The sequence below is a fragment of the Oryzias melastigma genome, linkage group LG23 (genome assembly GCF_002922805.2).
Source record: "Oryzias melastigma strain HK-1 linkage group LG23, ASM292280v2, whole genome shotgun sequence".
Classification (NCBI taxonomy): Eukaryota; Metazoa; Chordata; class Actinopteri; order Beloniformes; family Adrianichthyidae; genus Oryzias; species Oryzias melastigma.
In genome coordinates this window covers 22199462-22216087 of record NC_050534.1, presented here as the reverse complement: position 1 = coordinate 22216087, position 16626 = coordinate 22199462, and the positions used below count along the sequence as shown (strand labels likewise).

The window sequence follows — 16626 nt, the reverse complement described above, 5'->3', positions numbered from 1 at the left end:
TATTTTCTAAAAAGTGTCAGATAACATGTTCCTTCTAGTTGAAACAAAAAAAAACTATTTAGTAAAGAATTTCACAATAAGAGCGCGCTGATCGAGGAGTCCAATAATAAATCTCATTCTGTGTAGATCTGAATGAAACCACAACCATGCATATTTATTGTGCTTCCTATATAAGAACCTATTTATTTATAGAAGTTTGAAATGTCATTAAATTGTTGCACTTTGTTCAAAAACATGATCACCATGACCTGGGAATTTCTGATCAGTTTTTTCCTTTTTAAAATGGGACCAAATGAATCATTTCTGGTCATTTTCTGTCTAAGAGCCGTCTGGTTGTTTTTATAACATTCCAACATGGCGTCTCTCTTTACGTATCCTGGACAAGTAAAAAACCTGCATGTCGTCTCCAGGGATTTAACTGATGGTCAAGACGACTTCCTGGACCGAAGTGTGTCTACAGTATTAGTGTCGCACACTTCTGCCCCCTGGTGGTGGTTCAGCCAAAAAACACACAAACATGTGAAAAACTGATGAGAAATCCAAAATGATGCGAAGAATCAGGAAATCGGAGGACGTCACAGAGATGTTAGAAAAAACACAAACAGCTTTTAGATCAAAGAGATCCTTTATTTACAAAAGACTCTAAATCCTGATGGTTTGTTACATTTCACAGAAACTACAGAATCAGTGTGACGGTTCAAACAGACACCAGCGGGTCTGCTCAGCTCAGGTCTGACTGATGGACCCAAAACAGAAACGGCGTCCTGTTGAAGCTCTACGCCTGCTGCTTCAGGATCAGGTCCATGTACGCTCCGGTCACCAGACTCTCCGCAGAGATGCCGAGCTGCTGCATCAGACCTTCTGCCACCTGAGGAGCAGAAGATCAGCTTCACCAGCTGGTTGACAGGAAGCCAATCAAACTGAGCTACAGAAGTTTCAGCAGCTTCTTAATTCTAACAGCCTGAAGGTAAACACCTGAGCAGGTGTGAGATCTACTGTTACAGGTAGAGTTCCAGCTGTTTTCTCTCATGTCACGCTCACCTGCTGTCCTTCCTCCACGCTCTGCTCGGGTCTCATCACCACCTGAACACAGACCAGAGTCAGCTCTGTGCCCGCCTCCTCACACCTGGACGCGCTCGCATAACTACAGGTACGGCGGCGAAACGGGAAGCTGCAGCGGCTCACAGGAAATGTTTAACGATCTGCTCAAGAATTCACTCTGCTGCCGATGAGGAGAAGTGATGAAGACGAGACGAAATGGAATGATTGAAGGAAAATGTACAGATTTTTTGATCAATTTTGAACTTTTTCTCCTAAAATAATCAGGTTTCAAAAAAAGAAAACCTCAAAGACAGGTGTGCGCGTACCTCCAGCTCCATGTAGTGCCCCAGCCCCTCCACCGTGTCCAGGTGAACTCGGGTCTGACCAATCAGAAACAGCCGCCGCTCCTTGCGAACTTCCCCTTTGACCCCGAGTGCGTCTGACAGGACAGCCTGCAGACAGCGGTCGTCATGGACGTCTCCATCACAGGAAAACGTCGAGGTCGTCGAGGTCGGAGTCTCACCTGGAGGCCGGGAGGGTCACTGGTCGGGCTGATGGAGTAGCGGGACAGCTTCGGTCCGTCTGTGTCTGGACGCTGGTAGAAGATCAGCTGACCCGACCCGTCCTAACGGAAACACTAAAGTTAAACATTTCTCAACTCTGAGCTCGTCTCCACTTTCATTCAACCCTGACAAACGTTCTGTTGGTACCATGAAGTCTCGCAGCTTCAGCCGTCCTCGGCTGCAGGTGAAGAAGGTGTCGTGCTGCCTGATAATCCTCCCCTCTGATTGGCTGAGCTCAGCGGCCTTCCGGGCAAACTGGGCGGGATCGCTCACTTTGGCTTTGATCTCCACGTTGGAGGGCATGGCTGAACTGAGCATGTGCAGAGCAGGAAGAGAGCATGACGTCAGAGTTTGGAGTTAAACCAAATATAAATGCTCTTTCTACAGTTTAACCTGTAGGTAAACAGGAACTAAGAGGTCAAAGAGGTCAAATTGTCAGAATAAACTCTGGTTTGGGGTCATTTATTGGAGTTAATTAAGTTTGTTTAGATTTTAACATATCAGATAATTGAGCAGAATGATGATAAAAGGTTTAATTTAGTGTCAGAGGATTTATAAAGCATTTGTTCTAATGTTCTGTTCCATTACAGAAGCTGATGCTCAGAATTTAAGTCCTAAATCTATTAAATTGCATTTACATTTTTGTATTTAATTATTCGGTAAAGTTGTTATGTTTCTATTTAATATATAAATGATGACATGATGATAGAAAATACTATATATATATTTTTTAATTAAGTAAATTGGTTGTAGCAGGAGGATCTTATTGACACAAAGGGTATTTTATTTTTTAAATAATTGCTTTTTACCCGAGTCAAATTAAAATATATATAAATATATATCTCAGCTTTAATTCCACTATTGTAAACATTTGAAAGCTATATTTTATAAATGAATGGCTCTATGGTCACAAAAACATAAATAAGTGTATCTTTCTGTCTCTTTCAGCATTAAAGTTACAGACTTTTGGGTTAAACTTTTGAGTTTGAGCTTCAACAGGAACTTCCAGAAACAGACTGTAGAGAAGAGCATTCACCTGGAAAAATGAGGCACTGTTAAAGTCAGAACCATAGACTGTATATAAAATAATTAATTAATTTTTACAGTCTATGGTCAGAACAGAAACTCAAAAAGAAGTCGGACTCCATCATCAATTATCCTATCCTAGTTACAGTATTTTGTGTCCTGAAACTGATTTTTCTAAATATATAAACATCCTTTACTAAAAGACCACGTGATGCTGTATAGTTATATGAACATTAACAAACACTAAAACCTCCTTGAATACACAATACATGACTGTCACCTTTAGTTAAGATTACAGAGTATCGCAGTGCTCTGATGGACGGACCACAACGTAGTAAATAAACACATTTGACGTGAACACGTGACTTCCCGCCAGCCAACCCCGTTCTACGATGACAGGAGAAAACTAACCTGAAGAAAAGCCTCTTTATGAATGAACGGAGCGCGCTCACCGTGACACGCGGGTTCAGCATCACGTTAGCATTCGTTCATCTGCGTCACGACACTGAGTTTCATCGAAATGGACTTTAAAGTAACCATATAACTTAGTGAAAATTGAACTCTGTCGTCATTAAAATTCGTTTTTAATTCAGTTTAACGTCACATGCAATAAAAATAGCGATTAGTTTGACATTAAACGAATTCAGCGAAAACAAAACATATAAAAATTCACATTTAACTATAATAATGTTAAACCAAACGGATATCTGCTCTCTTAAAACCACTGAATGTCTTTAAAATGTTCGTTTCTTCGTACCTGGAACTGCGCAGAGCTTCGACGACGATTAATTTTACCGCGGATTCCAGGCGGGGCGGGGCCGGAAATGAAGGGAGGAAGTTGGGAGAGAAGCCAATCCGGTGGTAGAATAGTGATGAATGACAGACAAAGGAGCCAATCAGAAACGATCGATTCACGTGCTTTCCGGAAGTAGATTTTTTCCGCGTTATTATTTTTTTTTACATTCAAACATAAAATAAAAATAACTTAGTCTAACGATTTATCTCGTTTTTATTACTGTTTATTGACAGATTAGACAAAGAAAAGGAAAAAAATTCTAGCAACTCAGAAATATAAAATAAATTGGGAACCATCAATATATGAATAACTCAACTAAGATAATCCATAAATGAAAGTGTGAAGACAAGTCACATCAGTCCAGGTATAATTGACAATCTAAAAGTTTTGTGGCATTCTTTTTTTAAAAATCTTTTTTAGAGATTTACAAAAAAGATAAAACTCGTTTCTAAAAAAACAAAAAATGTTGACTCTCTTTCAAATGTTGGGATTTGTGAATAATACATTTGCCAAAAACAACTAAGTTGTTGAAGTTGTTTTCTTTTAATAATGGAGTTGTATTTTTTGTTGAAATCCGTGTATATAAATAAATCGTTAACCACATTACAATATCAATATAGAGGCTTTTGAGTTTCAATATCATTTTACATATTTGAAATACATATTAAATCTTAAACGTAAACATTCTCTACTGGGATAAATATTGTTAATTGTTTTGAAATGAATCCCCTTCATTTTGGACAGAAAGGGAAATGAATGTCTTATGTGGCAATAACAAACAAAAGAAGAAAAAAGTTTCAACTTTATTGAATTTATTTTATTCTAATTTCAATACTAAAAAACTGTATTAACTTAAAGAGTTGAGGCAGCATTATCAGACATTTGATTTGATTTATTATTATAAACGGATGTATTAAGAATATTTCTTGGGGGAATAAAATCATATGGGGACAAACTCTTTTATTCAGTATCTTCCCTCAAAAATAACATCAAGACTTTTCCAGGGAATAAACCATATTTGTTTCACAATGTACAATAAAGAACATCAAACAAATGCCACAATGACCTTGATTTTTTTAAATTATAATTATTATCATGATTGCTGCAAGTTTTCTGTTGTCAATAACCTTATTTTTCTTGTTAAATGTATTATTACTTTTTATATATTGGGGAAAATGAAATAGAACATTTTAAAAATGAATTTTTTTTCAGTAAAAAACAAAGCAGGAGCAGCTGTAGTTCTTCAAAACATCACTAGATGTCGCCAGAGTTTCAGTAAAAATGTAAACAAACCTTCAGCAGTTTTTTAGCTTTGGTTTTTATGTCAAATAAACATTATTTTGGTTCATTTTTAATCTCTGACCTTCAGCTGCTTCTGTGTCTTCAGCTGCTCTCTGGCGTGACGCTGAAGCTGACGGTGTTTCTGTTTATACATGTTTACCTCCACAGCTGTCTATGCCAACACACACCGCTGAAACATGACCACATTCAGCCCGCCGGCCGCCTCATCAATATAACTCAGAGCAGTTGCTGCTCCGCTGCCTAGAATTCTGGGCACTGGACAGCATCATGGTGGACTCGGGCAGCGTGAGAGCATCACGCAGAGAGGGGGTGGGAGGGGGGCGTTCAGCCAAACTCAAATCTGGAAAGAAGGAGGCTTATTGAAATCACCGGGAGGAGAAAATGAAGAGCTTTTCCCGTGAGTGAAGTAAGTAAAAGTCGCTGTTTGGGTTGTTTTATGGTAAATAATTAGTCATCAACAGCAAGTCTCCTCTGTCTCCTCAGTTTGACCGGCTCAGCATGACTGTCACTTACTCCAGTAAAGTGGCCAACGCCACCTTCCTCAGCTTCCACCGGCTGCTGCTGCGCTGGAGGGGGAGCATCTACAAGCTGCTGTACCGGGAGTTCCTGCTGTTCGCTCTGCTCTACACCGTCCTCAGCCTCGTCTACAGGTCACACCGAACCACAGCAGACGGGGGGGGGGGGCATGTTACAAACGTCCTCTTCTATGGATCTGTGGGGGGGTCAGTTCTGTCAGACTGGTCTCCTCATGCAGCCTTTAAGGCAGGAGTCTGATGGGGGCCGGGTCGGTCTGTAGGCTAACAGAAAATGTGGAGTTGTGTGTTCATCCGTCCTTCTCGTCCACAGACTCCTCCTCTCTGAGCAGCAGAAGAGGCTGTTTGAGAAGCTGTCCATCTACTGTGATCGATACGCCGAGCAGATCCCCGTCACCTTCGTCCTGGGTACGCCCACGGACACAACGACGACACAAACTCACAACAACACAATATCACAACAACACAAACTACCAACAATACAAAGTCACAACAACACAAACACACAATAACGACACAAAACTACAAACAACACAATATCATAACAACACAAACTCACAACAACACAAACTACCAACAACACAAACTACCAACAACATGAACTACCAACAACGCAAACCCACAACAACACAAACTAGTAACACAACAGAAACTCACAACAACACAAATTACCAACAACACAAACAACAACATCTGGATTTTCCCGTCTACTGTGATCATATTTTACTTTTCATAAACTGGTGTTGAAATGCGTCACACTTGATCAGTTTTAATCCTGATCTGAATGTCTTCAGATCTTTCAAAGGTTTTCTACATTTTTCCAGGACTTTTATCTTTAAGACTTGATGTTGATTAAGTTTTTCCAAAACAGAAATCTGCTGTTTCTGCTGCTTTAAAACGAAGTAGTGAATGCTGGAACTGAGTTTGTGGAGCCGAATAAAATACTTCATCAAGAAGACCCAACTAGAAACACTTTTATCTTTCAGAAAAATAAATTTTTAGAGAATGATTGTAGACCCCCCCCCACCCCCACCCCCCCAAAAAAAACTTGAAGAAGCGTTTCCTGCAGCTCTGATGCTCAGCAGCCCCACAGAGACCATCACTGTAACCTAATCACCCTCCAGACTCCACTCTGGTTGTACAGCAGTGATTTATGAGCAGGTTTTGATGCGATTCCTCATCCTCAGAGGATCCTGGAGGATAATCTGATCCTGGAGGATAATCTGACCACATCGATGGGTGAACGTTGACCACATCAGAAGAACAGTTCGGTGTCTCTAAGTGAATGAAGCAGCAGCGATCATACTGTTCTGACAGGAGGCTGCGAGCAGCCGGCCGTTGGCCTGTGTCATTAGCAGATTGCTAATGGAAACGGATCATTAAAGCGCTCAGAAAGCTCTGAGTGCTGCTGGACAGTCGAGTGTCTCCTCTCTGCTGATCTGCACGCACTCCATGTTTCAACGGTTCTTTAATGACCCTCATTTACTGTCTTCACACATGAACTCCGGGTTCTGTCTCCTCTTCAGGTTTCTATGTGACTCTGGTGGTGAACCGATGGTGGAACCAGTTTGTTAACCTGCCGTGGCCCGACAGACTCATGTTCCACATCTCCAGGTATCCGAGCTAACAAGTCTGTTCAGATCCTAACACCAAGGATGAGAACATGATCGGAATCCTGAAGATTAAATAAAAAACATTTATGAAACGTCACAGAAAACCACAGAAACAACAAAAGTGACTCCAGCCTATCACAGTCTGAGGTTCAACACTGACACGCCTCCAACCAAATCAAATCTGCTCCAGAAAAGCTTTTAATTAAGCGTTCTTGGCCTTTGGATGTGAAACTCCTGCTGATGCTGTTCTATGTTCCAGTCACATATCAAAGTGTTTTTGAGCGTTTTGAGTACCTGGAGGTACTAAGTAGGTAGTTAAACACCACAGTAGTACACAAGCTAACAATAGGCTTTAGTAATGTAGAAAAACTAGAAATGTACAGAGTTTAAAGCCTAAAAAGGAGAACAGCACTTCAATCACTTCTATTTTAATGATGCACTCCGATAAAAATCTCATTTTAGGTGTTTATAAAATGTTCCTTTGGCTTTTTTCTGATGATTTATGGAGAAAATTAAGGTTAAAATTACATTTCTGATATTTTTTTATTCAAACCGTGAACAAGAACAGACTAAAAAATACAGTTAAAAAAGATCGTATTTGTGATGCAGAAAATACGCTGGGCGGGGCTAAAAGCTTCCTTGCTCCACCCCCTAGTGACGCACACAAATATATCCATGAACATCAGAACTGTACGGCTGGATAGAAACAATATTTCCACTGCTAACATTAGCTTGGGGGGTGAGGGGCTGTAAGCTAGTGGGAGAGAGTGTAAACAGATGGATGACGGGGAAGTGGGAGGGGCTTATTCTGCACTGAGAGTCCCGCCCACAACTCAGAGTGTCTTAGAAAACGAAGCAGAATTTGAGATTTTGGCTAAAATGTTTAGGCTATCAGTCATAAACGTTTGTGTCATTCAAGTCTCTCGTTTTGATTGGTATTCTCCATGAAGTAACTCGTTCTTAGACGGGTTCCAGGTAAACATGAGAGTTACTGGATGTTTCCACTGACCTGTGCTCGTCTGTCTCCGCCCCCTCCAGCTGCGTTCATGGCAAAGACGAATATGGCCGCCTTCTGCGCCGGACGCTGGTGCGCTACATCAACCTGACGTCACTCCTCATTTTCCGCTCCGTGAGCACGGCCGTCTGCAAGCGGTTCCCAACCATCGACCACGTGGTTGAAGCAGGTCAGAACGGAGGGCTGAATGTTATAGACTTGTGATAGACTTCAGTTTCTTTTTTGTTGTGGCTGGTTTCTATGACAACGGAGGCTGATAGCGGGACGGTTAAAGTCAAACTGTGAAGACTTAAAGCTGTGAGACGATGAAAAAAGCATCAGTGAGGTTTACTCCATCCTGCATCTTCCTGTTGACTCTACTGGAGGAATGACTTAAGTCGTAGTGACATGCACGCGTATGGGGGTGACCCGCCCGGGTTCTGTGGGTTTTGGGTTCTCCGGGTCTATGAAGGATCGTAGAGAGGAGTGACTGGATCTTAAGGGGAACTCAGGTGTGTCTTTGAGTTCACTTGAGGCTCGTAGGAACATCTCAATGGAACGTACCATTGTTGTGTATGTGGCAAGTGTACCGTGAAGTATTCGTGATGATAATGGAAGTTACTCAGGGCGTGTACGTCATCAAAACATCCTCATTCATGTCGTCTTTTTGACATTTTGAGTTCCTGTGGTGGAATATTTGTTGATCCGATGAAATGAAGAAATGTCAAACGTTTTCATGAAAGTTTATTAAACAGAGCAGAGAAAAGTACACGTTGGCGAGCATGGCGGAGAGGTCTGCAGAGCCCTGATCTGTGATGGACGCTCACATTTTATACAGTCATACAATCAGCTGTTAATCAGGAGCTTAAGATGGAAACGTAAGTGTCATATCTAACATGAACAAGATGTTCTAATGAAATCAAAATGTTTACACATTGTGGTCAGGGTGTTCTGACAACAAGAAAACAAGACTCAGAGGATGAGACATACGCAAATGTATAATTTCCATGACATTCCCCAACTCGTCTTTTCAATTAAATCAAGACTTCCCATCCCCGGGCCACAAACCAGTACCAGGACCTGACCGCACCAGTATCCTTTTGATCGGTACCAGTACAGTTACTGGTCCAAGATATAGATCAGTACTGGTTATGGATCAGTACTGGACATGGATCAGTACTGGACATAGATTGGTACCGGTAAAGGTACTGGTCCTGGATGCAGATCGGTACCAGACACAGATCGGCACTGGACATGGATCGGTACCAGTACAGGTACTGGTCCAAGATGCAGATCAGCACTGGTTATGTATCAGTACTGGACATGGATCGGTACCGGTACTGGTCCCAGACGCAGATCGGTATTGTCCATGGATCGGTACCAGTACAAGTACTGTTCCCGGATGCAGATCGGTACGGTTCCAGATGCAGAACCAGTTCCGGACACGGTAGCAGACGCAGACTAGGCTAGGGTACTGGTACCGTCCATGTCTTGAGGTTCGAGGTCCGGTTTAGAGCTCAGTCCATCAAACATCTTGTACTTTAAACGTACATCCACACTATCTGACTCTACAGTAGAAGTGTGTATTGACAAGAACCAAGTGACACGATATATATCACTACATGTCCAGAGACTGGACCAGAACCATTTTTTTTTACATTTTTAAAAGTTATAATTTAGAACAAAAACTCTACCTGAATATGAATACGACTCTCATTGTAATAAAATGGTAAAATTAATTGTATTGACTGAACATTTAACACAAGCTGGTTCTTGAGAGATCTTGTTGTCTTGGTCGTGGTGTAGATACTCAAAGAGGTTCAGTCTGCTGCCAACTAGTGGTCGGAGGTTTAGGTAGAAAACAAAAGTAAGACGCTAAAGGACGGTCATAAATAATTAATTAAATATCGTCTTATCAGCATTTTTAAATCGATAAAAGTATCGCCAAACAAAATACAGTGATATATTGTCAAATCAATTCCCCCTACAGAATGACTCCTTCTGTCTGTCTTCAGGCTTCATGACTCCAGAGGAGAGGAAGGTGTTTGAGAACATCCGGTCTCCTCACCTGAAGTACTGGATCCCGGTCGTCTGGTTCTCCAACCTGGCATCAAGAGCTCGGCAGGAAGGACGCATCCGAGACGCCATCGACCTGCAGAATATTCTTAATGTGAAGCAGGAAGTTTCCCCCAAACACAAACACGACTTTCACACCTCACAGGAGCAGGAGTTAGCCAACCGTGGAGCAACTCAAAACTTCAGAAAAGAGTCTTTGAAAGTATCGGAGGAGATTCTTCCATTTAGCTTCAAACCAAAGTCATAAAAACACTATTACGAAATCTCTAAATTAGATTATTTTTTTCCGAACTAATGACAGTTTTGACAGAAGGATTTTAAAGCCTCGACTCATCCTTCACTTTCTAAGTGTGTTAGTGACCACAAAAACCCGAAACCCGACCCTCCCAGGGGGGTGATGATGGTCTTTTTCCAGTTACTCAGCAGCTGGCGCCGGGCTAAAGTTTCCTCTCTGTGTTCAGGAGATGAATACCTTCAGGACGTGGTGTGCAACTCTGTTTGGCTACGACTGGGTCGGCATCCCTCTGGTCTACACTCAGGTCTGTCCTGCACAGATCATCTGTAACGGATGCAGAAGACTTTATTGATCTATTGATTGAAACGTCGTACCGTCTCGGTCTGACTGCAGGTCGTCACTCTTGCGGTGTACACCTTCTTCTTCGCTTGTCTCATCGGCCGCCAGTTTCTTGACCCTGCTCAGGGTCACCCGGGTCATGACCTGGACCTTTACGTGCCCATCTTTACTCTGCTGCAGTTCTTCTTCTACTCTGGCTGGCTTAAGGTCAGTACCATACACCAGGGTGTCCAAACGTTTTCCTGTGAGGGCCACATAACTGTTTTCTTCTCTGATGGGGGCGGGGTCGGTAACAGAAAACGTGCAACAATCACAGCCTAAACGTAAAGATTTATGGTTTTCCAGAAAGCCACACTTAACCTAATTTTAAATAATTTATTTCTGTAATCTTCCCAGAAAAAAATAATTCTAAGACATTTTAAAACTAGATATATAGCATTACCTGCGATAGATTAATAGCTGAAGATGCTTAAATTGGTAGCTAAAAACACTGAAGCTGATAGCTGAAAACACTGAAGCTGATAGCTAGCTAAAATATTGTCAAAGTGCCAAATGGCTAAAAAAAACAAAAACAAAAAAAATTCTAAATTAGCCAAACAGCTAGCATGTAGCAGAAATACTAGCTAAATTCAGCTGAAACATTAGCTAAATGCTAAATTAGCCTAAAAAACTGGAAAAATGTCTAATTTTACCAAAACAGTTTGGGGGGTCGAGTCAAATGTGGAGGAGGGCCAGATCCGGCCCGTGGGCCGTAGTTTGGGGACTTTTGCCATACACACATAAGTGAACCAATGTTTAAACCAACGTTCATGCATTTGTATGTGTTAATGGGTGTCTGCATGTATGTTTGTGTGTTTCTGTGAACATGTATGTGTGGTTGTCTGTCGTCTCCTGTCCTCCGTCAGGTAGCAGAGCAGCTCATCAACCCGTTTGGAGAAGACGACGACGACTTTGAAGCCAACTGGATCATTGACAGGAACCTTCAGGTCAGCGTCAAGAGATAAACCTCAAAGTGTTCATAGATACACAAACAAATAAAATCTGATTTTTTTTTCAGTGATATTGGTAAAAACTGACATATAAAAACTAAAATAAAAATATTTACCAAAAAAAATCTGAAATGTCATTCCAACAGTAACTTAACAGAAAAAACTATAATACTAAAGAACATTATAGGATTAGATTAGTATTTATCCTGACTATAAACTTTGCAACATTCACATGTATCATATCAAATCTATTGTATTAATTGTACAAAAACCAACAAAAAATGTTTTAAATTTTGTAATTGTTCACTTTAAATAAAGAAGTGGAAGAATTATGTCGAATTGGGTCAAACAAACAGGCAGACGGCTGGATCCAAGTGTAGAAGGTTTATTGGACAGACGGGTTGACAGAGCAGGAGCCAGAAACCACTATAACTCTGTGAAGATAAGGCGGGTCAGGCAGGCAGAGGTCAGTCACGAGCACAGAAGTTTCAGGGGTCACACTTGGGTCAGGGCAGGCGGCAGACAAACAGTTGGAGCGGAAACAGTCAGGAAAATAAAACGTCAGGCCAGAATAACATCGCTCGGTAATGCAGGGAAGATGGCACAAACAATACTTCGCACTGAGCGAAGTGGGTGATCCAGGGATGACCCCTGCCGGTGACCAGAGGGGGCGATACAGTTCTGACTCCTGACAACAATATAAAAAAAGAAAAGTACCATTGAGATGCTAGCTTTAGCCTTTTTAATTTAGGTTTTGGGTTGACGTTTCGTATTTTATTTAAGTTCTTATCTAAAAGTGACTTTTGACACAAACATGTTTTCTGAATTGGCTCTGAATTAAGGAGGAGTCTGTGTTTCTCTGCAAGCCTCCTCATTCTAGAAATAATCCCAGCATGCTCTTGCAGGTGTCTCTGCTGGCTGTGGATGAGATGCACATGAACCTCCCTCACATGACCAAGGACATTTACTGGAACGACAGCGACGCTCGCCCCCCGTACACGCTGGCGGCTGCAGATTACTGCATCGCCTCGTTCCTGGGCTCCACCACCGACATGGGGTCAGCCTCCGTCCACTGACACGTTCTTGGTTTAGAGGATTTCCATCTACAGATCTGTTTAGAATGTAATAGTTTTATGAATTGAGTGGTTGGAGCTCAACTTCTAAAAGCAGTAGATCCAGCACCTACAGTAAACACTTCAAAATCCTTAAGAGGTGCTTTTGTTTATGTCATCATGCTTCAGTTTGTCTTTTTTATTGTGTCTTTGTGTTGTTGTATTAGACCAGAGGACTAATTGATGGTTAACATGGGTTAGTAAAGAGAAGTGTCATCAGCAAAGACCTTTTTGTCCCATAATTCCCACAGACTCTCAGACATCTTGGAGTTTGATGACAATCATCTTCCTCCTCAGCAGCAGGAATCCTTTCTGCCTCGGCGACAAGAGTCGGTAAAGCAGAAGTTTTATAATTATTTTGTTGTTGTCAGTAGATAATAATTATGTTTTACAGTAATTATTTTAACATTGGAACATTTTTTTAAATGAAACTTGTTAAGGTTTTTAAAAATGTATTCACCTTTTCATTTCTACATCGTAGATTAAAAGTTCTCCTTGATTAATAAATAAACATTTTTGAATAATTAATATCAGTTTAAAACACACCTCAAACCAGTGGCTATAATTACTTTATAGATTTTTTTGGAGTTAAAATGTTCCCTCGTTTATCACAGGAGTTGCGTGTTAACAAACCACAATCAACGAAATCGACTAAGAAGCCATCTTTATGTTTTACGATAATTCTGGATGTTTAAGGCAGTAAAACGCCTCACTACACTTTGTAGATGTTTCTCTGACAGACATGAACATTTTGACTTTTCTCTCTGGTTTAAACTCTCTAATTCAACCTTTCATAGAAAACTGTGTCTGGTTTTATAGAATGAAAACAGAGAATTGATCACGACTGAAGTTTTGTGTAGATATGAAAGAGCGTACACGGAGAAAATCACATGACAGTTGTCTTCAGCCAATCAGGATGAAGAACACGTGACCTCCATACGACTCTAAAAACATTTAAGAACAACCAACCTTCAAAAGATGTAGGATATTTGGTGACACTGTCCTGGTTTTTATATTTGAATCGTATATTTCTTCTATGTTTTGGCTCAGGTTTTTGGTCGAGTCCGACGACTGCTCAGCGTCCAAGAACCGCCCGACCTCACCGATCCTCGACCGGTTTTTAAAAGACACAGCAGCGACGCAGCAAGCAGCTTTTACCCCGACTTCAGGTATCGCTGCTCTTGATGTATTATAATCTACATCATGAAAGTTAACTTTGAGGTTTTTTGTCTGAATCGATGAAGGGTCAATCAGGGACTGTTGGACAAGGCCCCGCCCTCCTCCTTAGCCATACCTCCACCTTCCATGGACACACTCTCCACCTTACGGGAGGTCAGCAGCAACCCAGCTTCACCCGAGAGCTCGTCCTCAATCACTTTCCCCCGACTGGTGGTCAGTCCGCCACTGTTGGGTGATGAAGAAAGTGTAGGCAAACATCAGAACGGCTTTGGCTCCTCCCCTCCTGAAGACACTCCGAGTCTGGAAACTCTGAGGTTACCAGTTTGTCTCCTGTTTGATCCAGCAGTCCTGCAGGTGTTCAGTTCTTTTATTCACTTTTCTTCTTCTTTGACAGTATTTCCAGGAAAAGTTCCAACTGTTGTTCTCCAACTCAGCTCGGACCCAAAGAGTTCCGCTGGACGACGCTCCACGTCAAGAACCGTCCGCCTTCCCGCCCCCGGGGGCGTCAGTTCTCGCTTCAGTTTTCCAGGCAGTCCTCAAAGGCGTCCGTCCGAAGCCTTCCGAGCCCGAAGGCCCTGGGGCGGCGGAGGCGGGGCCTGAGTCGGCTTCAGTCCCGGCGTTTTGCGGGTCCCACTGCTGACAAGCTCCATCTGCCGGAGCCGGACTACGATCACGACTTCCAGGGAACCGCGGGGAATGAGGAGGAGGAGAAGGAGGAGACCAACAGCAGTGAGGAAGTTATAAACGCTCCGAGTTCAGAAACAAAATGACGACTTCACAAACCGCCAAACTCCAGACTGAATGTTGACTCTACCAACCAGTTTGTTTGGTTACAAACATCTCAGTGAGAATTCAGTTTGGATGCTTTGATTCTTCTGCCCTTCTTGAAGTCTTTTTTTTCTTGTGACTAAAGTAAACATCTCAGGAAAGACTTGAGTTCATTTCAGCTGAGTGAGTGTTTGACGCTCCAACAAAAGCTGAATTTTTTTAATCGGTGTCTTGCGAGTTTCTAATGACGGAACACCAGAGAACCCAAACATTTCCTCAGAGTTTCAAAACCATCCACAACAGAACCGAAGAACATTTCTGCTCCTTTAATAAAGCAAGAACGCACATGATCTGATGTTTCTGAATTTCTGACCCACAGAGGGAAGGCTTAACAAAGTGTTCTAGGGAGACATCTAGTGGCCACAAGAGGAACAACAACACTTTTTATGCCAAAGAGTTTTTCTTTTATCTTGAGTTTTATTTTTTCAAATAAACTTAACCAATAAATAAAGATAATTACTTTATTTTGCTATTTCTAATAAAAGTCAAAATAAACGTTTGAGCGATCGTTAATGAAAATCACGTTTTCTTTTTTTTACTTTGGCAGAGATACAGATAGAAATCCTTTATTGATCAAACTGTTCCTGTGACTCTTCAATGACGTGTTTGGCTCGGGCAAAGCCAACCCGGTCCTGTCCTTTGTCAAAGATGGTGTAATACTGAGTGAGGAAAACATCTCCCAGAATCCACAGGGCACCCTCAGCAGAAAAGATTTCTGCAGCCATGAAACCGGTGAAGCAGAGATCTCTGCTGCCGAACGTCTCCTGATGGTGACAGAAACAGAAAATGAACCTGGACGAGACGGATGCTGCAGGTGCAAACACCTGAGGTAAGATACCTGAGGAGATGCAGGGGCCAATCAAATGTTTGAGCTGGCCAGGATTTAGCTCGGACTCTTTAAAGCACATTGACCATAGTACTGTATGTTGACTGAGTCAACATACAGTACTATGGCATACTATGACAAACACAACAGAATTACACTAGTAAGACTTTTGTAGTTTCTAAAACAAAAGAAAATGTTGTGTAAAAGTAAAATCACGGCTGGATAAACGTTTTTTAATCACAGTTTGAAAAACTCGTGTTTGCAAATGGGCACCAACTAGAATAGAAATGATAAGTTCTGTCTATTTCTTTACATTAGCAAAGAATCTTTTATCTTGAATTTTTTTCTAAATTCAGTAAATCCATTTACTTGAATAAAGGCCTGCAAATAACAGACATCCCGAGACCTGTTGGTCACTACACGTCATGAAGAAGCTGCAAAGCTTTCATTGTTTGAGGAGGACAACGGAGCTGGTCTCACCTTCCTGATGTAGTGCTCAGAAGTCAGCGTGTACTCCACTCCACCCAGGACAAAAGTCACATGAGGCAAACTAGACAATCTGGCACAATCCACAACAAACTGAAACACAAGAAGAGAAATAACTGAGTTAAAGTGTTGAAGGAAACAGCCACGAGGATATTGGGTTGATGGTCCTTCAACTCGTCTGTGGACGACCATAGTTCTTGTCAATTCCCATCGTCAGTTAGTTTGTCATCAGTTTCACTCAGGTCTGCAGCATCAGATTGGTTCCTTACATCGCCAAAGTTAGTGGGTGTCGCTCCGATGAGCTGATGGAGTTTTAGGACTTCTCTGGGGGGTCCAGCAATGAGGGACGTTCCTGTGTCAACGATGGCCTCGCATCCACGCCGACAAAGGGAACTCACCCCCTGGACGGACACACTGACACACGAGCTCGTCACCTTGACGGTTTGACCAACATTTAAATGTGAAGCACCTGTCAAACCGCAGACACACACACCTGTCCATTCTGATCTGCCAGTATCCCTTTATAGAGACAGGAACCCAGTTGATTGGTCCAATGTACAAACTCTCATCTGTTCCACCAAGTAACAGTTCTCCTTCTGGGACACCTTTACCTGTACTCCTGAAAGAAAAAGAACATGATGGAAGATGGGAAAGAAGCAGAACTGCAACACTCCAGGAGTGGGATTGG

The 16626-nt window shown here is 41.9% G+C and overlaps 2 protein-coding genes and 1 long non-coding RNA gene across 3 annotated transcripts in view; 1 reads left to right on the top strand and 2 right to left on the bottom strand.

Annotated features, from left to right (window-relative positions):
- The first annotated feature begins 3377 nt into the window (after nucleotides 1-3377).
- LOC112155150 (bestrophin-3) lies at nucleotides 3378-14763 on the top strand. Its single transcript, XM_024286658.2, has 15 exons — nucleotides 3378-3790; nucleotides 4876-5134; nucleotides 5212-5378; nucleotides 5575-5669; nucleotides 6788-6875; nucleotides 7913-8058; nucleotides 9884-10038; nucleotides 10406-10483; nucleotides 10573-10725; nucleotides 11424-11504; nucleotides 12413-12564; nucleotides 12871-12952; nucleotides 13670-13788; nucleotides 13864-14112; nucleotides 14193-14763. Exons 3-15 carry the CDS (start codon nucleotides 5227-5229, stop codon nucleotides 14566-14568), a joined length of 1926 nt encoding a protein of 641 aa, XP_024142426.1. The 5' UTR covers nucleotides 3378-3790; nucleotides 4876-5134; nucleotides 5212-5226; the 3' UTR covers nucleotides 14569-14763.
- Nucleotides 6711-8020, bottom strand: LOC112155182. Its single transcript, XR_002920760.1, has 2 exons — nucleotides 7884-8020; nucleotides 6711-6936 (listed from the first exon to the last, which is right to left on the bottom strand). It is a non-coding gene; the product is annotated as an uncharacterized LOC112155182 (long non-coding RNA).
- Nucleotides 14764-15073: 310 nt separating the features above from the next.
- nots (nothepsin) overlaps nucleotides 15074-16626 on the bottom strand; it is a 6273-nt gene continuing 4720 nt past the window's right edge. Inside the window, exons 6-9 of the mRNA XM_024286690.2 lie at nucleotides 16432-16557; nucleotides 16208-16352; nucleotides 15933-16031; nucleotides 15074-15390 (exon numbers count right to left, since the gene is read on the bottom strand). Coding sequence (XP_024142458.1) covers nucleotides 15193-15390; nucleotides 15933-16031; nucleotides 16208-16352; nucleotides 16432-16557 — 568 coding nt within the window. The 3' untranslated portion in view covers nucleotides 15074-15192. The remainder of the gene's footprint in view (nucleotides 15391-15932; nucleotides 16032-16207; nucleotides 16353-16431; nucleotides 16558-16626) is intronic.

Excerpts from the sequence above, each read along its gene's own strand:
- LOC112155150 (XM_024286658.2), top strand. The coding sequence starts at position 5,227 with ATGACTGTCACTTACTCCAGTAAAGTGGCCAACGCCACCTTCCTCAGC. Across the intron at positions 10,039-10,405 it reads ACCTGCAGAATATTCTTAAT|GAGATGAATACCTTCAGGAC; the intron begins GTGAAGCAGGAA and ends CTCTGTGTTCAG. Across the intron at positions 12,565-12,870 it reads GGCTCCACCACCGACATGGG|ACTCTCAGACATCTTGGAGT; the intron begins GTCAGCCTCCGT and ends TAATTCCCACAG.